This window comes from Cynocephalus volans, chromosome 1 (genome assembly GCF_027409185.1).
Source record: "Cynocephalus volans isolate mCynVol1 chromosome 1, mCynVol1.pri, whole genome shotgun sequence".
Classification (NCBI taxonomy): domain Eukaryota; kingdom Metazoa; phylum Chordata; class Mammalia; order Dermoptera; family Cynocephalidae; genus Cynocephalus; species Cynocephalus volans.
In genome coordinates this window covers 262522086-262547826 of record NC_084460.1, presented here as the reverse complement: position 1 = coordinate 262547826, position 25741 = coordinate 262522086, and the positions used below count along the sequence as shown (strand labels likewise).

Here is a 25741-nt window from a genome sequence, read left to right as displayed (position 1 = left end):
TTTCCGGTCCAGATCACCAGCCATCTCAACAAAGAGCTTGTCCTGGATTTTGTTCTAAATCACTGGAAGCAAAGCAATTTCCCTACTCATCAAGTCCAATTTCTTGCTCGGCCCTACTGTTTTCTACAAATGGCATTTATTCAGCAAGGGGATGCTGTAGGTATAGTAATTTTTCTTTTTTTCCATGAAACATACTATTTTGTTGCTCTATTTTGAAGGGATATTATGATAAACCATACCACTAATTAAAACTTGTAAATCTGCTTGAGATTCTCAGAAGAAATGCAAGGTAGAGGTCAAAAAGAGCAATTTTGCCTCTTGCAATAGAATTTCCTGTCCAAAAAAATGCTAGCAGTATAATTTCTTGTTCAAAAAATCCTATTAAGTCTCCAAAAGTGTGTTCTATTAGGTGGGATAATCATCAGCATATTCCCAGGCTCTGTATATACCTTCTCTTAAAAGTGAAAAAGGAGAAAGCCACTTTCCTGTATGGAAGTGCCTGTGTGTTTTATAAAATCCACATAAAAAGTTCAGTTGTTCAAAGAGAGGCATCTGCATTTACAAGACAAATAGATTCAATATTACCCATGAAGAACCTTGAAGATCCACTCTCAGGGGTCTTTGTGCTGTGGATGAAAATGCAATCATTATTTTTGAACTCCCCATGCTCACATCAATGACTCCCACCTGCAGCCCATCTACTGGTTATAAGTACCTAGAATCTCCTTGCAGATTGTAAGCAGGGTAACCTACAAGGGCCAGCCAAAGTCAAACCCCTGCTAAGTTTTATTAGCCCTTTGTATACATTTCAGTTTCCATTCATATCTTGGGGAGGAAGGTAATCTCTACTCACACTGGTGTGATACATGTCTGTCTGTCTCAGACATGTGTGTAAGGTGCTTTTCTCAGTTAAGGGTATCTGAAGTCATTTCTTTTTTTAAGACTGCTGTCGTAAGACTTTTAAGTAATTTAGGTTTTGGTTTTTGCTGTTGTTTTAAGAATTGCACTTTCTTTGGAAACAACAACATGCATTTTTTTTTTTCAAGATGAAAAAGGCATACTCAGACTTTGTAAGTTATGTTCATGATTGCTTTGCTTATCATGTATAATGTTCTGATCGCCATGGACTACTTTAAGCTAATCAACTGGATTTTGTGAGCTTCATTTGCAAATGAATCTGGAAAAAAGATGGCTTCAAAATTTAGGTGAACCAATATACTGTTTCCCCTTCCTTGTCTGCCTATCCAGATGTTTCCTTTTTCTCTCTTGCCTCTTTGACTATCTGTGTCAGTGACCAGCAACAGTCCCCTGATCCTCCTTTCACTCAGCTTCATTCCACCATGTCCAAAGCACCCCTTCTGCTGCTGTGTCTTGCCCTGGTGCTACCTGGGCATATGCACAGAGCCACGCTGAGAAATGAAGACAAATGGAATTCACTCAACAACCCCAGAAACCGAGACCTGGTAGGAACACATCTGGGGTGTGCTGGGTTGCAGGGTGGAACTGGCATCTCTGGAATTATGCACGCTGTGCTCTGTATTCTAGAACATGGGAGAGAGGAGGCTACCAAGAACTGAGGAGATTCCCTAATAGGACCGAACCAGGGTTTCACTCTGGCCAATTTACATTTGTTTCTGTAAGGAGAAATAAATTTATATTTAGAAATGGTCTTATACACACAACACATTACATTTGTAAATGATTTTATATACATATTGACTTTATAACCTTGATTTCTAATACATAAGCAAAATCGAGAGTGTAACAGGGAATTGCTTTTTGCATCATTTAACTGATAATAAAGCTGATTATCAAATAACCATCACTTGCAAAGCTCAATTGCAAAAACTGGAAGTTGACCCTGCCTGGTTATCAATTTACTAAGCATATTTTCAACATACAGTTATCTAGAAAATACAATCAAAACATCAGTAAAAATCCTTTTTACAAAAATATACCAACTATAATAAACCTGTTGACATGACTATTTCATAAATAGTCTATTTCATAATTAGTCTAATAGACTAAATAGAGTTTTTCTAAAGAAAATGATGTGAAATATGACAATATAGGATTAAAATACTCAAACAGCACTTTGCTCAGCTTTTATGTGTTCATTTCCTAAAGGAAATATGAAAAACCCATGTCTGAAAGGAAACTATTGGAGAAGGCAGTGACTGGGGTCTGACCTTCAGGCAGAAGCGCTGATCACTGTCTTCAGTTTCATCTCTGACCTCTGTGCTCAGAGATTGTTTACCATGAACCCTCTGATCGTGGTGCTGTTAAATACTTGATATTCCTCCCTCGATTTTCCCAAACAATGGTGAATTATCTTGTTTGGTATTGAAATGTCAGAAAGAAGGCTGGGGGGAGGGGAGCAGCAGTAGCTGAAATTTTTACTTCTGTTTCTGAATTTTCAACTTCCTGCCTACTAGATTAGACCTGAAGTCAATTCAGGGGAAACAGAGAGGTTAAAAAAAAATTTATTATTGAATATTTTTTTGTCTTTTATTTATACATATATAAATTATATTGTATGTTATATTACATATTATAATATAAATTACATATTATATAAATTATATATTATATTATATATATTAAATTGAACATTTTCTTTCTCTCTTTAGTTTTTCAGAAGCTTTCAGGCATATTTTAAGGGCAGAGGTCTTGCTCTTGAGAGGTTTCCAGATACTTTCTCCGTCAGTGAGAATCCCAGACCTCTCTCTTTCCCATTAGAACTTATTGCTTCTGCATTTGTAGATTACGAAGAACAGAAAAACTCATTTCCCAATGACCTCAACAGCTGAGAGTTTCTTCAGAGCTCAAGTAAAAGATGTCCCTTTATTCCCAGGATCTTCCCTAACATACAACTCAGTTGTAAAGTAGAGATTTTGAAAGTACATATTTGAAAAAATAATTTTATTTCCTCATAGAAATAAGTGCTCAATTCTGATTATACTCATTACTATTAAATATTTGGATATGGTTCAGGTATTTTATGGTCTGGTTTTTTAAAAAAATGACAGTTATGATTTTTTAAGCGTGGTTTCTTTGTGAGAAATATATTAAAATAGTAGAAATTATCAATCTTAATAGGATTATTAAATTAATGAAATAGCACTCTCTGTTACCTATATCTTTTTTCAGACTAAGTCATATAGCTAAATTATGTGGAAAATCATATATAAAGAAATATGTCAAGTTGAGCAGTTGGATGAAATATGAAATAGAAGTTAAAGGAATGGCTCTTTTGGGGAAAAAGTATTATGCGTGTGTTTGAGCTTGAACTTCCTCATCTAGAGAGAGAAAAAAGGGTAGTATATTAGTAAAGATGGCATTTTTCTCCTAAAAATGTTGAAAATTTATGTTTAAGATTTCAATTTTATTATTATTACTTTAGCATTCCTATCAAATAAATATCTACCATTTAAAAAGGACCAGGTATGATGAATTTCAAGCAAATACTTTATGATTCTAGTCCGTTAGCTTTTTGTCCGGCTGAATCATAAGGGAAAAAGAATCATAATTAAAAATCTTGTCCCATTCTTCCACAAGTTTATAGATGACATTGTGAGGAAGCATACCACCATTGTATGTGATTGTGTTTGTGAAAGGTTTTTATTGTTAGTTATTTGAAATGTGAAGATTAAAAAAATAATGATTGTTATTCTAAAAAGAAGATGCAATTTATCGTATGGAATATGCACTTGAAAATTGTCCTAAAATGGAATAAACAGAAAATGTTAATGAAGGTTGCTCCTGACTATTTTCCACACTTGGGCCCTAGAGTATCAGACACTAAAACAGAGAATAGTTATTAATAGTATAATACCTAATTTTATACGAAGCAGATAAGTTGCTTGTATGCTTTAGTTTCTTCATCTATAAATCGCCAGTACCAATCTCTATCTCATAGAAAGTATCATAGAAAATAAATAAATACTTTCATGTGAGATGGAGTGAGGTAGTGTTTAAGGGCAAGAAACAGAAAGTACCCAGTTGGTGGTCTTGTAATACATTAGGAATTACTCAACTTTGTGAAAGGAGCAGAGCTTCTGATTTGGAAAGTATTTCATAATTCAAGCTCTAAATTGCTATCATCTTTGACTAGAAAATGAAGACAGAAAGAGTTTTCACTGAAATATGCTGATTTGGGAATTTTTGTGTTGATCCTATTATCTTCATTTTCTATTTCATTTTAACATTTCCTTGTTCTTTCAGGTGTCTGGCTATTTTAAAACTACAGATGAAGAGTCTCATTAGAAAAATTTAACCATGCTTGCAGCTAAATTTTCTTGTCCCCCCCCTCCATTTTTATTTGTCAATTTGCAATGATTTTATTCCACATTTCCAGATTTACATATAAATATCTGGACCTTTGTGACATATGTGACTTATGTGCATATTTTTGGAGTGTTTATTCCCTCTACAACCTTAAATATTGACATAGAGCACTGCATGAATTTGTAGGAGTTACAAAAACACCACAAAATGAAAAGACAGGATAATCTTTCAAACTGGTTGTTTTCTTTAAGCTTTTTTTTTGTGATCAGTATAGTTTTATTTATAATATAAGCTTGTCTTTTAAACTTGTCTTTTATGTTTATTACCTTTTATCAATCAAAATTTTTACAATAGTTCATTATATGTAACAGGAGTTTGGGTTTAAAATTTGTCTTTTCTTTCCTGAAAAGAAAGTGCATTCCCACTTTCAGTATATGCTATTGGAAGACGTCAGTTGTAGGTTCATACCAAATAAGAGTAAGTTATAAATAGCAACAATTAAGTTGAAATGGAAAACAAAGAAACCTGGGATTCTAGGAGTTGTCAAGGTCTCTGTGACATGCTTTCTGCCAGTCCGTTCAGAGACAGACATTGTGCTACACCAAGTGCCCTAGAGAGCCCCACTCTCCTGCACACATCCTCCTCAAGAATGAGAGTAGAAACAGCTGAATTTCCCTTCTTTTTCCAACCAAGCCACCTCTCCTTGCCCCAGCTCCGGCTGATTTATTGATTCCCACATTCTTGTTTGGAATAGCTACTTTTCCTGTATCTTTATGGATAGCTGCATCGTTTTCTCTGTGATTCCTGCAAAAGGAGTGTTATACTAGAAAGTGAACATCAGTGTCCTAATAACACTAGTCTGTATATTCCAAAATAGCGTACCGTGGCTTTTTTTTGGGGGGGGAGGGGATGATTGATACTGAATATCAAGAATAAGATATTTATGCAAGAATAGGTTCTGTGTCTGGTTTAATATGTTCTTTTGTAATTAGTTGTATATGTGTCTGTTTTCCCTGGAGGGTTGTGAGGTCTTTGTGAGCAGAGACCAAACCTAGTTCATCTTTATTTTCTCAGCACCCAGAATAATGCCTAGCATGTAGCAAGTGTTCAATGAATACTTGTTGAATTGAAGTAAACCTGTGTTATTCTGCCGTTCTTCACACAGTGATGGAAGTGGCTTTTAGTTAATGTCAAGATTATTTTTTGTCTCTTAAAAAATGTAAGTAATTATTAATGATGTAGTCCTCATAAAAGTATAACTATTCAGATAAAAGTAGAGTGGTAGGGAGTGTTTTACCACTTTCAATTTCCACTGAAGTACTAGTGTCCAGTGTTCCCTCTCTCACCATCATCTGCTCTGGGTGTGAAGACCTCCACAAAGGGAATCCTTATCAGTTTTAGGGCCTTTGAAAAGGAAGGGCATCCACTTTTTAGCTATGAGCTTTCAAAATCTCAGGGAAGGGGCATGCATCCTTCAGCTGGAAAATTCCTCAGCTGGCAGTAGCTGTTGATGGAATCCTGTACCCAACACTAACTAGAGTTCCTTAATGGTAGTGCTATTGGCAGTTGGCAGAAGACAGGTCTTCACTGTGTGTGATCATTTAGCACACCTGGTTCCCAGACAGTGCATGCTAGTAGTTCCCCCACTTCTGTCCTATCATTTTGACAACTGAAACCTCCCTACACATATTTCTAAATGCCCACTGGGCAAATGATTTTGCTCTTGCCTGACGACTGTTGCTAGGAAAATTGAAGAAGTGCAGTGTTTCCTCCAATGGAAATAAATGCTCTGCGGACATTCTAGGCTATTAAGGGGTCCATGGTACTTCTCTAGATAGGTCCTTGGCAGCCTCTCAACACTGACTTTGCTCCTTTCATTGAGTACTGCATTCCCCAGGACATGGCATATTTTCCCCTGCCTTAGATCTAGGGTGGTCAAGAACTGTTGAGTGTGAGGTTTTATCCTACATGTAAGTGACACACTGGCCTTTTATATTTTTCAGTGATCCCAGCACACATATGAGACCTCTGGGTCTGAGACAACTGACTTTATTACTCATGGTGCAGCAGGCAGCATGAGTTTTACATTCACATGTGTTCTTATCCCCCAAGTATCAAGGGGTCCATTTGTCCAGTGGTATGCTGTGCACCTGTGGGTTTGTGCCAAAGCTGAGGAACCCCAAACTTAGGAAACTTCCATTCGTATATGGGACTGCTAGGAAACATGCCCAATCTTTGCTCCATAGGGAAACATTATCTGTATTACACTGGTCAGAAAACAGATTTGCTCCCTGCCCCAGAAGGAGACAATATCTCTATCTCTCAAGGCTGTTTGCTCTACAAACATCCTTAAAAAGATAGCTCAGAAGAAAGCGATCACAAGATTTTTCAGAAAAGTGAAAGACACATAGAAAATAGCCTCCCCAAAAGGGTCACAGCCCATCCTAGCTCCCCTACCCCCAATAAAGGAGAAAGAATGGAGTCATCTCTTCTCTCTATGCTCTTAATTCTATTGTCATAGCATAAATTCAATGTTCTGTTTCCTTCAGAGTTTCCATTTTGATTCTTAAAAATCATTCTGAAAGTATTTTCATCACAGCTACAACAATTCCACTTCAACTCAGGGTAATGTGGATGCCTCTGATTCACCAGAGGACAAATCACTTACAAGGAAGTGGAGAAAAGAAAAACAGAAAGATTAAAATTTCAAGGTATTTTGCTACATTCTGACCTCTAAAAGAACTTTCATGTCATCAAGGTGTTCCATAGCTGAAAAACTATCCTCCCACCTCTTGTTCACTACTCCCCATTTTCCACAACATGAGTCTCTATCACCAGAATTGTTATTCCCATATTCTAGGGAGCCAACGATAAAACAAGCCAGTCTAAGCCATCTGGATCTTAGGAGAGAGTTCTATCAGGTAACCACTTTCTTTTCCTTTTCCCCCAGGAAAGTTAGGACCTAAGACTCTTGACTTGCTCTTGATACCGTTCCCCAACTGCCTGGAAAAATTCAGAGGAGAATTTCCCTAAAAGCAATTTCTCTGGATTACCTTAACATATCCCACCCTGTTTGCCTTCCATATTTTATACCCAGGTAGTACCCGGAGGATCCTTCCTCAGGAGAAAGGGGATGACTTCTAGCTGTGAGCTATTTTTCTGTCACCTGGCAGTCCCACTCTCACAGATCCTAGCCCTTCATTCTGCCATACTACTGCTGCTTATCCTCACCTGGATTGTCATAAAGACGGCTGGGTGATAGGTTCCCAATAGCTTCTCTCTAACCTTCGCTGCATATGGAGCTGCGAGGGAGCTACATCCCCCATACCTCAGCTCCCTTGCCTAAGTTCCAAAGGCACTTTCAGTTCCATCCAATTTAATTCACAAATGTGCTTTGAGCACAAATTACTAGGCTACAGAATAGGGTTAGCTAGTGCTGTTCTCAAGATGTTTACAACCAGTCTCTCTAGAATATGACAAGCAGAGACATAGTTATAATACAAGGTAAAATACAAATCACAGGAGTGTGTAGGCGTTGAAAAGTAGTACCATTGAGGGGAGGCAATTTATTATAATTTCAAGCATGGGATTTAGAGTCACAGATCAGCGTTCAAATCCTGACTCTTCCACCTATTAGGTAAGGGACTTTGGCATTAAGAATAACAACATACACTTTAAGGATTATTTTGAGATGTATGTATGTAATAGGTATGACAGTAGATGGCTTATAATAAATGGGCAACAGTGTATGGTTACCATATCACGTGTTTGATTCTTCCTAAAAGCTGACTGTTAAGAAAAGAAGAAAACTTGGGCTCACTGTTAAGAAAAGAAGAAAATTTGGGTGGGAATTAGAAGTGGAACATTAAGTCCAGAGAAACTTATTTAACAGACTGAGAGGAAGCCCGAGGAAAGGGAGAGTTTGAAGATTTGTGGGAAAAGGGAAAACTGAAGGTGCTGGAAAGGATGGGATTTAAAGTGTAAACTGAGGGAGGACTTCAGCTTTCCGCGGCAGGGGAAAACTGGAAAATGAAACATGCACGTGGCAGAGCAAATGGGTAAATTAAGAAAAAATTCACTACAGCAAAGATCAAATTAACTTAAAAAACATTTAGAAAAGGAAATGGATTGGAAGTGAGAATGAAACAAACATTTTATAGAATGGAGAGAAATAATCTAGATTAAAGAAAGTCTCTTTAAAGAACATTTTTTCCCCTTCTACCCAAGTGCGACCGGGGTGCGCCGTGGGGGTGGAGGCTCCGGCCGGACGCAGAGTCCCGCCCGCGCTGCGCGGAAGGAGGCCCGGGGGGCCTGGCGCGCAGGCGGAACCCGAGCGCGGCGGCTGCGGCGCGGCCCGGGCGGCTTTCCCGGGAGGACGCGGCGTCCCTTCTTGACTGCCCCGGCGCGAGGTAGAGAGCGGGAGGCCTTGCTTTTCCGGTTCTCTGTACCGTTCCAGGGGCTGCAGAGACGGACCCTGCAGACATGTCGGGGTTCAGCCCGGAACTCATCGACTACCTGGAAGGGAAGATCTCCTTTGAGGAGTTCGAAAGGCGGAGAGAAGAGAGAAAAACCCGCGAGAAGAAAGTGAGGAGATGCCAGGCCAGGATTTCCTTCACTCTTGTCGCCCTGTACACTATCAGAGAAGCGGGGGACCCAGATGTCCCCTTTTGCTGCGATGGGACGGGCCGGGAACTCCCAGCAGCTTCTTCCCCTTCTTACCTCCGTCCTGGTTCTCACTCCTCATCCCTCTACTAAGCTCTTCTTAAAAACATTTTCACCCACCGAAAAGCTTTTGTCTCCGTGGCAAGCCTCCTCACTACCCCCCCTTTTCTTTTGGCCTAATACTAAATTTTTATTTGAGGGTAGCTTACCGCTAATAGGTTAAATGGGGGATTAGGAGTCAGTACCTGGTTCTACTCCTAGCTTTGTCACTAAGTCGTCTTGTGACCGTGCGTGCGTAACTAACCTCCCTTCTTTAGGCCTCAGTTTCTCTACTAAACCGGAGGGGTTCAGCTCCCGTTTTTGAGGAGTCTCTCACTTGTATGGTGTAATTTTCCACAAGAAAAATGAACTTAATTATCTGAAAACAAGGACATCTTCACTCATTTTTTTTTTGAATTTATTAAGAAATATTTGAATTTTGAATATCTTCTCACTTCTTTGAAGTCCAAGGGAACATAAAAGTAATCGAACCTTTTGGAGTTAGCTGGAGGATTCTTTCCTAATTCATGTGACTAGAAGTGCCCCATCGCTACATTTAAAGTGTCAGGATATAAGGGGCTAGCGGTTAGCTAAGTTGGTTAGAGCGCCGTGTTATAACTCCAAGGTCGAGGGTTTGGATTCCCTCACTAACCAGCTGCCAAAAATAAATAAGTGTTAGGATATAATGTGTAGATTTATGATATCATTAAGGTATTTAATTATTATTATTATTTTTTTTTACAAATGACTGATTCAGACGAAAGACCAAAATACTTTGAAAAACTTCGACAATATTCAAATTTTAGTTCCACATACTATGGATGTGTGCAGAGCTCAGGTTTTATAGAAATATAAAATAAGGCAAATGCCCTCTTCCATAAATTGCCCACCCTTAGTCACAAAACAACTTAGCAAAGCTAGGATTAGAACCACGTACTCTGGAGAGAGCTAAATCTGCATTAGTTTTTGGAATAATTAATTTTTAATCACAGAGTCTTCAGGAAAAAGGAAAGTTATCTGAAGAAAATCCAGATGATTCTGAAGTTCCAACATCATCAGGAATTGACTCTACCAAATCCCAGGACAAAGATGTCAATGAAGGTATGTTAAGATCATTTGCTACCTGCATTAAATGTTAAAAGTATCTAGCAAAGTAATTTAGTGAAAACATTATTTTTTCATCACAATGATATTCTGTTGCTGATTACCTGGTTTATCAGGAACATAATGCTTTGTATATAGTAGGTGCTCAGTAGGTATTTGTTGAGTTATTAAATATGGTGATGCTATTTTTGTGAGTTCTGGTATTGGAAAAATGTTTCAAATTGACATTAGTATTTGTTTGGGAGCCTTTTTAGAATCGTAATTTTTTAAATTGGCCCTCTTGGTTGGTGACTAATTACTTCCAGATTATACTTTCCCAAATTATAATGAATTATACTTCTATACAAAGTGGCTTCCAAATCACTGTTTAATTATAGGGAAATAATATAGAAATGTCAGAGGCCAGTTGGCTGTGGGACTTCACACATAGTGTAGGTATCTTGTTATGCTGCCTCATTCTAGGATCCAGTCCTGAGATCTGCATGTCCTGATATTAAATTTGGTTAGTGCACCCCAAATAATTAAACTCATTACAGCCTAATTGATGAACTAGTATGCAAATGTATTAATTTCTAGTGACTGAAACACCTTTCTAGTGATCAGATGTTAAGTTACCTGGATGCTGAACTGTCAGGTAGAATGTAGTTTCATGTATAGGGTCCAATTGAGAACTAAACAAAACTTTATAGTTTGGGGGTTAGAAGTAGAGGCTGGTTCTTTTCCCTCTAAATAAATAAGCCTCTACACAGAACACACATTCATAGGATGGACAGAAAACAAACAAGCTTTACATTCCCACCTCCCTGGACCAAGTGAGGAAGAAGGGACAATGAGGAGGGAAAATTGGGATTACTGTTTCTTTCTTTGCCAGGCAGGTAGGGTGGAAAAAGGGACTGAGGTTGTTCTGAATTTATGGGTCCTTTCTTATCTGCTTAGAGGAGGAGCTTCTCTCCCATTATCAGGTCTTTGAGGTACAATTGGGTACCTGTCAGTCTTGTTGCCTAACGCTGCCCCCCAAGAGCTGGCCATCAGGCCCTCCCTCAAAAAGGGGTCAACTGAGTCCAGTTCTGGCTCATCTTGAGCAGTCAGACACACGAGGACTGGCTGGCCTAAACTCAGATAATCCCATCAGTCCTTTTAAGATATAAAGCTCTTAATTTCCTTGGAAAAAATTGTCCCAGAACTCTACCAAGACTCTCGTTGAGTGTGAGCAGAAGAAAGAGTCAATTTTGAGCAAGCTTTGGCAAAGTCTGCTAATTGGGATATATGGCCACTAGGGTCATTGTCTTCCTCCTGGACATTGTGAATACTAAATTGAGCTCCTTTCCTACACACCACTCAGATAGGGTCTTTAAATTTCATTTTCAATTCATTGTTGCTGATATTTAAAACTACAGTTAACTTTTATATATTGACCTTATGTCCAGCAACCTTCTAAATTCATGTATAGTTGTTTCTCTGTATCTGCAGGTACCATGTCTGTGTGTTTAACCAATTGTGGATTGAAAATATTTGGGGAAAAAAATAAAAAATAATACAACAATTAAAAAAATACAAATATAAAAAAACCATACAGTGTAACAACTATTTACATAGCATTTACATTGTATTAGGTATTATAAGTAATCTAGAGATGATTTAAAGTACACAGAATGATGTATGTAGGTTATCTGCAAATACAATTCCATTTTATACAAGGGACTCGAGGTTCTGCAGATTTTGGTATCTGAGGGGGGTCCTGGAACCAATCCCTGGCAGATTCCAAGGGATGACTGTATTCTGACAGTTTGTATGCAGATTATTTTGGATCTTCTACATACATAATCATGTCCTCTGTGAGTATGATAATTTCATTTTTTCCTTGCCACCTTTATGCCTTTTATTTCTCTTATTGCACTGGCTAGGATCTCCAGTAAAATGTAGAATGGAAGTGGTGATAGCAGGCATCTTTGTCTTATGTCTAGTAACTTTCAATAATTTACCATTAACTTGTTTGAGGACAATTTTTTGTAGATACTCTTCATCAGATTAAACATATTCCCTTTCATATCTAGTTGACTGAGAATTTTTACTGGGAATGGGTGTTGGATTTTATTAGATGCTTCTTTTATCAAAAAGATCATATGATTTTTCTCCTTTTCGGTTCCTGTGATAAATTTTACACATTTCTTTTCATCTTTATTTTGGATATTTAAAATCCTTGAATATGATTCTTATGACTTCATAGAAATAATTACTTATTTGTTGCTCAGAATATGTGGCTTTTAAAATCTTCCTTAAACATTGCTCATCTCATTTATCCAGCATCTTTGGGATGTGAAGTATTTCACATAAGTGAATAAGCTTAAGGGTTTTTAAACACAAATATATATAAACTATTGTATTGGAACTTTTCTAAAATATGTTACATGTCTCTGCTTTGTTTAAGAGAAAATTGGCTTCTGAACTTAAGCTTTTCCTGATCATTCAAGATCATTATTATGAACATACAAAAATCATTGTATTGTAGTGATATCCTAAGATATAAGTGAAGTACATCATGTTATTTTGTTTCTGAAATGTTATTTGATACTAATAGTAGCATTTAGTGAGATGTTACTATATGCTGGGCATTATTCTAGGCATATATGAGGGTACTTCAAAAAGTTCATGGAAAGATTTGTATTATCTTTTAATTCAAATTTTCCATGAATTTTTTGAATTGCCCTCTTATATGTATGTGTATATACATACTCATTTTGTCCTCAGAGAAACTCAGTAAAGCAGACATTATTATTAACAAATGAGGAAACTGAGGTACAGAGAGCTTCAGTAATTTTCCCAAAGTTATGCAGCTAGTGTTAGATGGAGAAAAAGTTTGAAACCAGACAGCTTGGCTCCAGAGTCCTCAGATTTAACCACTATGCTATTCCACCTAGGTTCCGTATCACCAAGCTTGTTTATTTCTTAGATCTATATCTTATAATTCTTTTATTTTCTTTTTCTGCTCTGCTTTTAACTATTACCATATGTGTTTCGGATTTTCCACTTAATTTTGCCTATATATCTGGATGAAGCCTGAAGGATGAGTCAACCATTCCTACAGAGTACAGTGGTACAGTACATGGCTTCGTGACAGCTTTCTTCTTTGGGTTGTGTTATTTTGAGGGTTTCATTTACTATTTTTTACTTTCAAGTGTGGTGTTACTGAGGTAGAATCTATACACCAGAAAATATTTTTTCTTTTTGACCACTGAGTGTTTTTGAATGTTTTTTTTTTTTTTTGCGCGACTCCAATGTTTCTTCCCTCAGGAGAAACATCAGACGGAGTGAGTAAGTCAGTTCACAAGGTCTTTGCTTCCATGCTTGGAGAGAATGAAGATGATGAGGAGGAAGAAGAGGAGGAGGAGGAAGAAACACCTGAGCAACCCACTGCAGGCGATGTATTTGTATTGGAGATGGTTCTCAATCGTGAAACCAAGAAGATGATGAAAGTAAATTGTTACTTATTTGGTATTTATAAACAGAATGTAAGAAAGCGATTTAGTAATTGAAAAAGGAATCTTTCCATTATACTTGGGAAACAATTCAAACTATAAGAAAGAAAATGCTGTGAGACAACAACTGTCATTCATTTCTTATGTTTCCTTTTACAGAATTTTTATATAAAACTTTGTTATATTGTCACGGACTGTAGTTTTGCTATTAAAAGGTCTGTTCTGTACTATAACTTAATATTTTTTTAACCAAGTTCATTCTGTCTGAGTGAATAAATTTGAAAGAAGGAAAATATAGTACATTATATCATAATAAGTCTCCTGGCATATAAACCCATTTTGCAGCATCTGGTTCTACTTTTGTTATTATTCTAATTAGTAATTTAGTAATTTCTGACCGTTTGGGTTTTGCTTTCTTTATATATTTTACTGTGCTTTGAACTTTCTACTGTAGTTTTTTTAAACTTTCTGAAATGCTCCTCTGTTGAGAGTATCACAGAATAATTCTGTTCTTTCCTGCAATTGAGTTTTAGACTTTTTCCTGCAATGTAGACTTTAATGTTAGAGTCAGTTAGAATTCAGTCATTTAGTCCCTCGTTCTGAGTTTAGAAGACTGAAAAGTTTTAAAGAAAAATTTCAGTTTTATTATGTTCTGTATTTGTTAATATGATTGGAATTGGAATCTAAGACTATTGTATTTTAATCTAAACGTCATTTTTTTTCCATACAGGAGAAAAGGCCTCGGAGTAAACTTCCCAGAGCTCTGAGAGGTCTCATGGGTGAAGCCAACATTCGCTTTGCTAGAGGAGAACGTGAGGAGGCAATATTGATGTGCATGGAAATCATAAGACAAGGTATTTTCTGTGAGAACTTTATTGATAATAGTGGTTTAATTGTCCGACTTTTAAAACAAATGGAAGAAGAGTACTTCACTGAACTACTTAGAAAATATATTCAGAAGCTTGGTTTGTGATAACAGAAGAAAATGAAAATCACAGAGTCAATCATATATTTATTGAACTCTTACAGCTTCCTTCTTTGTTTTTATTTGTTTTTTATGTTTCATTTTACGGGTTTTAGACTTTTGTACTGTTAGTCTTTTTAAAATATGGCATATGTATTAAAACCACTTGAGTGTTCTTTTTTCTTCCATTTCCCAGTACAGGCAGTGCTAGATTATTTTAATCTATTTTTTGGTTAAAGACACAATTTAAATTTGTCATCTTATCTTTTGATATAACAGGCCGTCTTGGGCATATGGAAGAACATCTTCAGAAGTGATGTTTTGACTAATTATATTTATTTTTTTTAAGGCAAACCTTTAATATAACTGAGGATGTAGCTATGTATCTCTCAGATAATCCTCTTTTTTTAAAATTTACTTTTTCATTGTACATGTTTATGAGGTACAGCTTGTTTCAATACGTGTATATATTGTATAATAATCTAATTGGAATAGTTAGCATATCTGTCATCTAAACATTTATCGTTTCTTTGTGGTTATAACATTCAAGATCCTCTTTTCTGACTATCTTGAAATATACAGTACAATATTATTAGCTATTGTCACCCTTAGGCACCAGAACTTGTTCTTCCTATGTAACTGTAACTTTGTAACTTTGTACTGATCTACCAACATTTCTATGCCCCACCCCTCCACCCCCTTCCCTGCCTCTGGTAACCACTATTCTACTTTCTATTTCTCTCTTTTTAATTTATTTGCCTTAGTTGATCCATGATAATTGTATATATTTATGGAGTACAATATGATATTTGGATACATTGATACTGTGTGCAGTGATCATATCAGAATGCTTAGTATATCCATCACCTCAAACATTTGCCACTTCTTTCTGTTAGGAACATTCAACATCATCTCGATTAACTATTCAAAGATACACAGTCCTTTGTTATTAACTGTAGTGTCCCTATTACCATAGAACATTAGATCCCATTCTTCCTATCTCTCTAATGTTTTGTATCCACTGACCACTCTCTCTGCATCCCTCTCTCCCTTTTCCTCTCCCAGTCCCTAGTAACCACTATTCTACTCTCTACTTCTATGAGATCAACTTTTTTAGCTTCCACATGAGAGTGAGAACATGTGGTATTTCTATCTCTGTGCCTGGCTTATTTCCCTTAACATAATTTTCTCCAAGTTTATTCATATTGCTGCAAATGGCAGAATTTTATTCTTTTTTATGGCTGAGTAGTGTTTCATTGTGTATATATACCACATTTTCTTTACCCAATCATCCATTGAAGGACGCTTAAGTTGGTTCCAACTCTTGGCTATTGGGAATAGAGCCATGATAAACATGGGAGTGCAGGTATCCCTTCTAGTTGATATCCATTCCCTTGGATGTATACCTAGTAGTGAGATTGCTGGATCATATGGCAGTTCTATTAATTACTTACATTTATTACTTTGCTTCTCTGAACGTTGCCAAATGATGCCCTCCGGAGTGGCTTGGGTAGACGTAATACAGTGAACTTTTAATTTATCTTTTCGATATTTTGGAATTTCCTTTTAGAAGTCTTATTATAATTTCCAGGATTATTCATTCGGGTAATTTGAGGCTACTGCCTTTTCTTTTTTCCTCCTTCAGAAATAAGATTAACCAGATTTTTCCATTCAGGACATTTCATTGGATTTCTGCTTTCCAGTATTCATAAATAAGATTAACTAAACTTTTTCCTTCAGTATATTTCATTTGGCTTCTACTTTCTAATATTATCTGTTCCTTTATTTGTTTGTAATTGTTTATTTTTGACAATAATCTTTGACTTTAATCCGTAGTAATCTTTGTATTTTGTTTCAGAAACAGTATTTCAGAAATGTAATTAACCATTCACTTTGATATCCTGCATTCAGGGGCTGCTTAGGTATACCTTTCCATTCATCCCATACTCCTTGGTGTAGGAGCTAGATCATGAAGGTTCAAGACCACTGATGTGGCTGATACTCATTGGGATGAACTTGCTGAGTTATTGAGCCATGTTTACCCTTAGCAAAGGGGAATTTTCATGAGGAAGGTGTGATGGAGAGTAGGATTTTTAATGAAATTATACTTCACTTAGACAAGATAATGCTTTAAAAATGTATGAAAATAAAATAAAGCAAATAGTGTAGTATTTATACTAAATTCCATTAAGTAGTTTGTGTAATTCTGCTAGATTGATTTAAAGAATTTAGGTATTTTAAAAAAAGACTCACAGTTTGAACAATAGGATTGACATCAGCTCAAGCCTCTTCCCTCAGCCAATGGAATTAATTTTTTAATTCATTATAGCTCCTCTGGCTTATGAGCCATTCTCTACTCTGGCCATGATATATGAGGATCAAGGCGACATGGAGAAATCATTGCAGTTTGAGTTGATTGCTGCACATTTAAATCCCAGTGACACGGAAGAATGGGTTAGACTGGCAGAAATGTCTCTGGAACAAGACAATATTAAGCAGGCTATCTTTTGCTATACAAAAGGTAATTAAAATATTTTTCTCACTTTGATAAGATGTTACATAATAGGTTTTTTGATAATTGCACTTGCTTCTCTGGGATGTGATATTGGCTGAAATATATTTGTTTCTTATATTCTGTTATATCAGAGGTAAATATTTGGGGTACCTCTGTTCTCATGTTTATGAGTGACTTTTTTTTATATTGTGAGTTAATACAACACAAAAGTTGGTAAATGAACAGTACCTTCAGTTTCCCACTGAACCCAGCATTGGTTCTGAGTTGTTCTCGAGGGTTAACGTCAGACTAGAGTGACCAAATGAAGATTAATATGGAGATTCAGGTTCTACCTGGTCTTAGATCAAACCTAATCAAGAGTTCCTGTGAAGATAAATTTATTCCAGAATAACTCCCTTGGTTCCATTGGAGAATTAGTTTAAAGTGTTTTTTTTTTTTTTAATTTTCTGAGATGATGGGTCACACCCAAGTACCCTGCACTCCTTTTTGTGGTAAATACGTAATTTATATTCCTTTATTTTTTCAGCTCTTAAATATGAACCTACTAATGTCCGTTATCTGTGGGAACGATCAAGCCTTTATGAACAGATGGGTGATCATAAAATGGCCATGGATGGTTATAGGCGTATTTTAAACCTTTTGTCTCCTTCTGATGGAGAACGTTTTATGCAATTGACTAGAGATATGGCAAAGTAAGTTTGGAGTGAAGTATAATCCAATGCTCTTATTAATCTTATTTTGTAAATCAAAGCATATGTTTGAAATAGAATTTACTTTTCATTGAGGTTCAAGAAAGTGTTTTGCCATCTGTTTTTTATATTGTGCCTGAGTTGCAGTACTTTTGAGTTTCTAAGTCAGTTGTGTGATTGTTTAGAAAATTTTGTATGTACAGTTACATTTCAAGTGCTCAGAAGTTTAAAATGGGGCATGTTCTGAAAGGATGATTAGGTGCCCAGGTCTATACCTCAGCAGAAGTTGTGTATATTTGCAGATTTTTTTTTTTTTTGGTGGATGGCCGGTATGGGGATCCAAGCCGTTGACCTTGGTGTTATCAACACTATGCTCTAACTAACTGAGCTAACCAACCAGCCCTATTTGCAACATTTTTAAAAAATATTTTTTATTGCAGATGTCCCAATGACATGTTTGTGATCTGGGATCTTCTATAATCATTTTATCTTAAGACTAAAAATTTTCTTTTATACTTGTCACATGTTACTGACTGTGGTATATGTTTTATTCTAAAATAAGCCCTACTTCATTTACTTCTCTGATATGCTGCACAGGAAAACAAAGCAGGAAACATTTTGACTAATTAATGCCTTCTGGTGTGCTTTCTATTCTAGGAGTATCTTTTATGTAGTATTTCAGCCTAGGATTAACCATCTTGAGCTGGGTACTTTAGGGTTAACCCTATTAATTCCATGGCCTTTATCATGATGATTCTTAGCTATGAAATTGCCTCCTACCCTTTCAGGAATGAGTTATGCAGGAAAAATAGAGGCCGTTTTAGGAAATTTGTTGAGGTAATGCCATCCTAAGTTGATCCCTGATGGTGTACCATGAGCCTTGAGGGTCTTCCCAGGTTATCTGCTATTAGATAAGTCTCAAGCTGTCATAGTGTCATATTCCAGTAGGCTTCCACTTTATGAACTGTTAGGTAGCCTATTATAGTAAATTTGTTTTCCACTTGTTTGATAATGCTTTTGTTGGGGAACAGTGATGATGACCAGTTCTGCTGCTGCCATAGAGGTCTTTCCTGTTACTGTAACTTCTCATTAATTAGGCTTTCCCTTCAGTCCCTACTTTCCCTCCAGAAATATTTACCAAATATATCTTATGCACTAGGCACTGTACAAAGAACTAGAGGATCCAGTACTGAACAAGTTTTTAAAATCTCCTGTCCTTGTGGAGCTTACATTCTATTGGAGGAGACAGGCAATAAACAGATAAACAAGTAAATATTTAGTATGTCAGATGTTGATACATATATGCAGAAAAATAAAGCAGGGAAAGGGGATAGGAATTTGAAGTTTGGGGGTGTGTTATTTTAAAATAGGGTTGTTAGAGAAGGACTTAATTACCTGTGTTATGATACTGATTGAAGGTAACATATTTAGGGAAGATTATCACAAATAAAGGAAATGGCAAATGCAAAGGTATGCAAAGGAACAAACTGGATGCTGAAAGATTTGGCGGGGGGAGCATGGCAGAAAGGTATCAGAGGAACAGATCATTCAGCACTTGTGGGCTGCTGTGAGGGCTTTGGCTTTTACTCTGAATGAGTTTAGAAGCCATTGGAGGGTTTTGAGTAGAAACATAATGTGATCTGGTTTAAATTTTAAATGCACCAATTCTGGCTGCTCTTTTGAGAATAGATTGAAGAATGGTAAGGGCAGAAGCAAGAGACGAGTTAGGAAATTATTGCAGTGATACGTGGAAGGGAAAATGGTAGCTTGGACCAGGGTAGAAACAGCAGTAGGTGGTAAGAAGTAATCAGATTCTGGATGTATTTTGAAGGCAGAGCTCTCAATATTTTCTGATAAGTATGGGATGTGAGTTGTGCATGTGCTCGTGAGCAAGTGTGAGCGAGTGTGTGCATATATGCACACGCACTTGGGCAAGCTTGTTTGGGGGAAGGGAGAGGGAGGGAAGGGGCGAGAGACGGAGAGGGAAAAGAGAAGAGTTCTGAGGACTAAATCCTGACGTACTCCACTGTTTAGAAGTCAGGGAGAAGAGGAAGAAACAGCAGGGAGACTAAAAGGAAATGGCCAATAAAGTAGGGGGAAACTAAGAGAACATGATGTTCTAGAATTGTGTTAAAGAAAGCACTTTAAGGAGCAGGGATGCTCATCTGTGTGAAATACTGCTGATAGATCACATGAAATAAGGACTGAGAATTGACAGTGAGATTTAGCAACATGGAGATCAGAACTTTTGGCAGAGTAGTAAGAACAAAAATTGACTGTATTTTGCCATTTACTTTTTTAGGAGCTACTATGAAGCCAATGATGTTACTTCAGCCATTAATATAATTGAAGAAGCTCTCTCAAAACACCAGGGCCTAGTCTCCATGGAAGATGTTAACATAGCAGCTGAACTATATATTTCTAACAAGCACTATGACAAAGCTTTGGAGGTAGGAATGCTTCTGTGTTTCTCTGTTAGGTTTTGAACATGTTTCTTTGTTCTAGAAATTTTTAAAAATTAGCAGTTCCTTATTTTAGTTATATATTAAATTATTTATATATTTAAAGCCTATGTGGAAAAAATAGATTTCTAGATTCTGTAGTAATTGTATATGAAATATAAAATGCAGTTTTCATTTGATAAAAGTTATCGCCATTATCACAATTATGAAGTGTGTTTACTTCAGGGTAGCGGGACTCAACAGTCAGACTACTATGATTCACTTTTTAATCATAGTTTTAAGTCATCGTTATTTAGCTTTAGTTAATGTGGTATAAAAATGTTAATGTATCATGGTTCCTTATTTTAGAAAGACTTTTCCTTCTTATAGCCCATTTTTATGTTGTAAAGATTATTTGAATTAACTGTATAAATCTTTGCATTATGAAAAGGATTTTCATACATAAATATTATATTATATCCTTTTCCCCCCATTCTTTTAGGTAATTACAGATTTTTCTGGAATTGTGCTTGAAAAAAAAACTTCAGAAGAAGGAACCTCAGAAGAGAATAAAGGTTGTAGTTTCCTTTGCATATGAAACTGTATATAATTACCTCTTGCTCATAAAGTGGTATTTTGAATTGATGGTTCCATAACAAGTTTTCCCAAGAAGGATTTTTTTCCTCAGAGAGATTTCATGTCTTTTTCCTGTATTGACTTTTAAAAGTAATCTTTTAAAATAATTGTTTTGAGTCCCTTTTATTTCTCAATATGTCCATTAGAATATGGCATTTCTTATTGACCCAGGGTCTTTTTCATTCATTCTTACAGGGAAAAAATGAATTACTGAATAGCTTATCAAAAACATTTAGATCTTAAGACATTTACTTTTTAAAAAGGACTTAAAATGATCTCTTTTAAAAAATTTAGTTTAAGCTTAAGTATTTATGTAAAAAGTAGAAACTAATGTGATTATCCTACATTGTTTGAAAACTCAAGATGTGTAATAAAAAGAATGATTAGAAAGTCATCTGGATCCCCATACTGGCTGGCTGCCAAAAAAAAAAAAAAATTGTCATACCACCTGAAGCGTGGCTTTCAGGGTCTCTCTCAGTTCTTTCCCTCATCTTGGCTCTTTTCTTTAACTACACCCATTAACTTATTCTGTGAATATATTAACACCCTATCTGAGGTTGTAACAAAATTGGTCTTCTTTATGGGCAGAGTAGGCATTCCTGTTCTTTTTAAAGAATTCCTGTGAAATACCTTTCACCCCTACCCTATGGGGATTTTGATGGAGTCGAAGGAAGAGGGGAGCAAGTTGATACTGAGTACTGGCTGCTTCAAAATAGCTCCCTCCCTGGGCTGTCTTGTTGCCTGAAAATTCCATCATTATGTAATCCCTTGGGTTAAGGCAAAATTATTCAAAAATAAAAACGCTTATTTAAAATATAATCCATCCTAATGGCGAGTAGTAATTCATAGAGAGCAGGACCCAAGATGGGATATGGAACAGATAAATGTTGAAGTGGAAAGTTACTGGGGAAGGGAAGTTCAGTTCAATAAAAGTTTCTTATAAGAGACTATGCTGAGTGTGTGGGGAATACACAGATGAGTATAACATTTCCTGTCCTCAAGAAGTGGGAAGGGGAAGAGGGGTTCAAATGAATGTATACAGTTTAAATGTGACAGAAATTGTGATAATTTCTGTAATAAAATTGATATTATGGAAAAATGGAGGAGGGCAGTTTACTAAGGATTAGAGGATGTTTATAGAGGCACAGTTTGTTTGTTTGTTTTCATTATCCAAATCCTTGACCTTGGTGTTACAAGGTGGTGCTCTAACCAACTGAGCTAACCGGCTAGCTGAAGAGGTACAATTTAAGCAGAAATCCATGGGGAAGTTGTTCCAGATTGAGTCACAAGGTTTGGGAGCATTGCTTGTTATGGGCAGGATTAGGTAGCGTACTGTGGCTGGCTGGGGCTCTTGAGTGATCAGGGTGCTATGAATGAGTAAGGAGTAGGAATTGTAGTGGTATGAAAGCATGGATTAGAGCATCTGAAGGACTCTGCCTGTTTTGATACTTTTCTTGGACCTGGCCCAGGTTAGAGCTGAGGCCCAATTAAGTTATTTTGTAGTCATAATTTCTGTTTAAGATTTTTCTTCTAAAAAATTATATTTGTGTTGAAAATTGTTGCTGTCCTTTGCTTTGGAAAATATTAAAGAAATACAATGTTCTGTTCAAGTTTTAATTGTAAATATGATTAGTCATTTGTTGCTTAATATATTTTACTGTGTTTCATTGATTTTATTTTCCTTCCTTAATGATTTAGTATATTTAACATAAATCAATGACAGGTTAGAGTTTAAACAGAAGTGTTTTTCTTAGTACATGAAATAATAGTGCGTCTGAAATATATGGCATCTTAGAGTTGATAAAATAGCTTTAAAGAAGTATGTTCAGAAGACTAGGAGGTTAAAACACTTCCAAAGTGAGCAAAAGTAGTTGTTTTTTAATATGCATTTTTGAAAATGAGGACTTATTGGTAGATTAAGCATTGCTACTGAGGTTCACATTTTTTAATTCTTCTAAATGTGAAAGACCTAATGGGAGTTCAGGAGAATGAAGTGCCAGTGAAACAGAGACAGGTTTTTAAAGAGATAGTCCTGTTATGGCTGGCTGGTTAGCTCAGTTGTTTAGAGCATGGTGCTGATAACACCAAAGTTAGATCCCTGTACTAAACACCTGCCAAGTGAAAAAAAAGATAGTGCTGTTAAATATAGTTAATAATGAATCATATACTCTTGTAGGGACTATAAGTATGTATACAGTACTCACTGTTTATCCGTGGTTTTGTGTTCCACTATTTTGTTTTCTGCAGTTTTGCTTTCCCTGGTTTCATTTAACCCAAAGTCAACTGTAGTCTGAAAATATTAATAGCACTCTGTTCCGCCCGGGATGTGAATCATCCCTTTATCGTATCCATGCTGTATATGCTACCTGCTGGTTAGTAATTTAGTAGCTGTCCTGGTTATCAGATTGACTATTATATCATAGTGCTTGCGCTCAAGTCACCCTTATTTTATTCAGTAATGGCCCCAAAGCATAGTGATACTGGCAATTCACATATGCCAAAGAGAAGCTGTGAAGTGCTTCCTTTAAGTGAAAAGGTGAAAGTCTTGAGTAAAAAAAAAAATCATATGCTGAAGTTGGTAAGAACAAATCTTCTATCTGTGAAATTGTGAAAAAGGAAAAAGAAATTAGTGCTAGTTTTTGCTGTTGCACCTCAAACTGCAAAAGTTAGGCCACAGTGCATGAGAAATGCTTGATGAAAAAGGGATTAAATTTGTGCGTGCAAGATGTGACCGGAAAGATGTTCCAATGGACAGTAATAGAGTTTGGTACTATCTAAGGTTTCAGGCATCCATTGGAGGTCTTGGAAAGTATCCCCTGGGGATAAGGGGGGACTACTGTATTACCATCCTTAGCATTGCCAAATCAACATTCAAGTGTCTAAATACTCTCAGTCTCTGTGCTTATTTGATTGAACTGGTAACAGTTGTGGACCAGCAAGGGTCACAGACCACACTTTGAGTAGCACTGCCCTGTAGCATTATAAAGTACCCTTTTTCCCCTTTTAAATATAGTTGACCTGAATTCTACCTTGTCTGATATTGAGACTATGACCCTCCTACTTTCTTGTTGTTTGCATCTGCCTGCTATACCTTTGCTTGTCCTTTTATTTTCACCCTTCACTTGATTTTAGGTATGCATCTAGTATTCAACATAAAGTTGAGTTTTACTTTATTCTGAAAGCAAGATTTTTTATTTATACATCTGTATACACTGTATCTTTAATGGGTATGCTGAGATTTAAAGTATTTCATATACTATAACTTACCTTCCTCATTGAAAGTTAAAAGACATATATTTTATTGAACACTGTCTTAGTCCATTCAGGCTGCTCTAACAAAATACCTTAGATCGGGTAAGTTATAAACAACAGAAATTTATTGCTCATAGTCTGAAGACTGAGAAGTCCAAGAGCAAGGCACCAGCAGATTTGGTGTTTAGGAAGGGACGTTTCCTCATAGATGATGCCTTCTTGCTGCATCCTCACATGGCAGAAGGGGTGAACAAGCTCCCTCAGGCCTATTTTATGACGGTATGAATCCCACCACCTCCTAAAGACCCTACCTCAATACTATCACCTTGGGGGTATGTTTCAATGTATGAATTGGGGGGGGACACAAGCATTCAGACCATAGCAAGTGGTATTTCTAGAAAGAAAATCACAATGATAAGAGTTTGGAATATAGAACCTATATATGTGGGTGCTTCAAAAATTTTATAGAAAAATAGAATTAAAAAATACAAATCTTTTCATGAACTTTTAAAAGTAGCTTCGTATTATATAGGTAGAAGCCCATTTTAGTAAAGTCAAAAGGCTCATTAAAGTGCCCACATTGTGTTTAGTCCTTATTCAGATGAGTGACCATAGCTCCTGTCTACAGAAGAATTATGTAATGAATATAGCCTTGACTCAGATAGACATGGTCTTTATCCTCATGGAGCTTATGGTCTAGTGTGAGTAAATTTACATGGTAGGTAAATTCTCCTCTCAGTGAGCGGAATAAATATCTAAGCTAGATTTCTGATGTCAGTTATTGTCTTGGAGCTCAGTGATAAAAACAGTCTCAATTAAACCTGTCCAAATCCTCCTGTGACTTGGTAATTTTAGACGTACTTCTATAAAACAGATGAAACTATTTAATTTTTGAAGTAATTTTTAATGTATTCCACCATTTAAGATACATCTTTAATGTCCTTCTATACTTCAGGTTTTCCAGAAATGGAAACATAAATTTATTTGGAATTTACAATACAAAATAACTTAAATGTGGATAAAAATTCCTTTTACTAATTTCCCAGGGCTTTAAAAATTGTTTTGCTGTAATGAAGTTTTAGAAAACAAAACAGTATTATTTTATCTTTTTCTTAGGCTCTTTGTAGCAAAGACTAAAAAAAGGTTTTTGAATTCAGAAGATAAAAGAATTCATACATCTTGGTCATTTTTGTCTTTTTAGTTCTTTGTAGTTTTGATAGAAGGTGTAGAAGTTTATGTATGTTTTAGATAAGTAGATATTAGGAAAGAATAGGAAGGATAATTGCAACCGAAGAACAGACTGAAGGAGGCATAAGAAGTTGGTAATAGAGTTGGCCAGACTTAGAATTGACTGTGGAATCATTTGCTTTGCATGAAGTAAATGAGATCTTACATAGAAGAAAACAGTTTGCTTCAGTTGCCCCCACATTCTAAGCTTGCATATAGGAACTGCTTTTGGTTTGTCTATGCCACAGCTGGTGAGAATGTTACCTGCACTATACCTGATGGTGTACCAATAGATATCACAGTGAAGTTGATGGTCTGCCTTGTACATCTCAACATCCTTGAGCCACTTAATGTAAGTAACATTAAGATCTGCACTTGAGGCACTGCAGATCAAATCCACAATCTGTTTTCTTTAGATGACAAGAAATTGTAATTTGACCCAGATTTTC

At 36.3% G+C, this 25741-nt stretch overlaps 2 protein-coding genes across 2 annotated transcripts in view; both read left to right on the top strand.

Annotated features, from left to right (window-relative positions):
- Positions 1–1340: 1340 nt before the first annotated feature.
- C1H2orf66 (chromosome 1 C2orf66 homolog) lies at positions 1341–2810 on the top strand. Its single transcript, XM_063086167.1, has 2 exons — positions 1341–1463; positions 2631–2810. Exons 1-2 carry the CDS (start codon positions 1341–1343, stop codon positions 2808–2810), a joined length of 303 nt encoding a protein of 100 aa, XP_062942237.1.
- Positions 2811–8707: 5897 nt separating this feature from the next.
- The window catches only part of GTF3C3 (general transcription factor IIIC subunit 3), a 31659-nt gene continuing 14625 nt past the window's right edge, over positions 8708–25741 (top strand). Inside the window, exons 1-9 of the mRNA XM_063100109.1 lie at positions 8708–8871; positions 9981–10089; positions 13384–13565; positions 14299–14422; positions 16862–17053; positions 17574–17739; positions 20039–20186; positions 20680–20752; positions 25541–25644. Of these exons, the coding sequence (XP_062956179.1) occupies positions 8770–8871; positions 9981–10089; positions 13384–13565; positions 14299–14422; positions 16862–17053; positions 17574–17739; positions 20039–20186; positions 20680–20752; positions 25541–25644 (1200 nt within the window). The 5' untranslated portion in view covers positions 8708–8769. The remainder of the gene's footprint in view (positions 8872–9980; positions 10090–13383; positions 13566–14298; positions 14423–16861; positions 17054–17573; positions 17740–20038; positions 20187–20679; positions 20753–25540; positions 25645–25741) is intronic.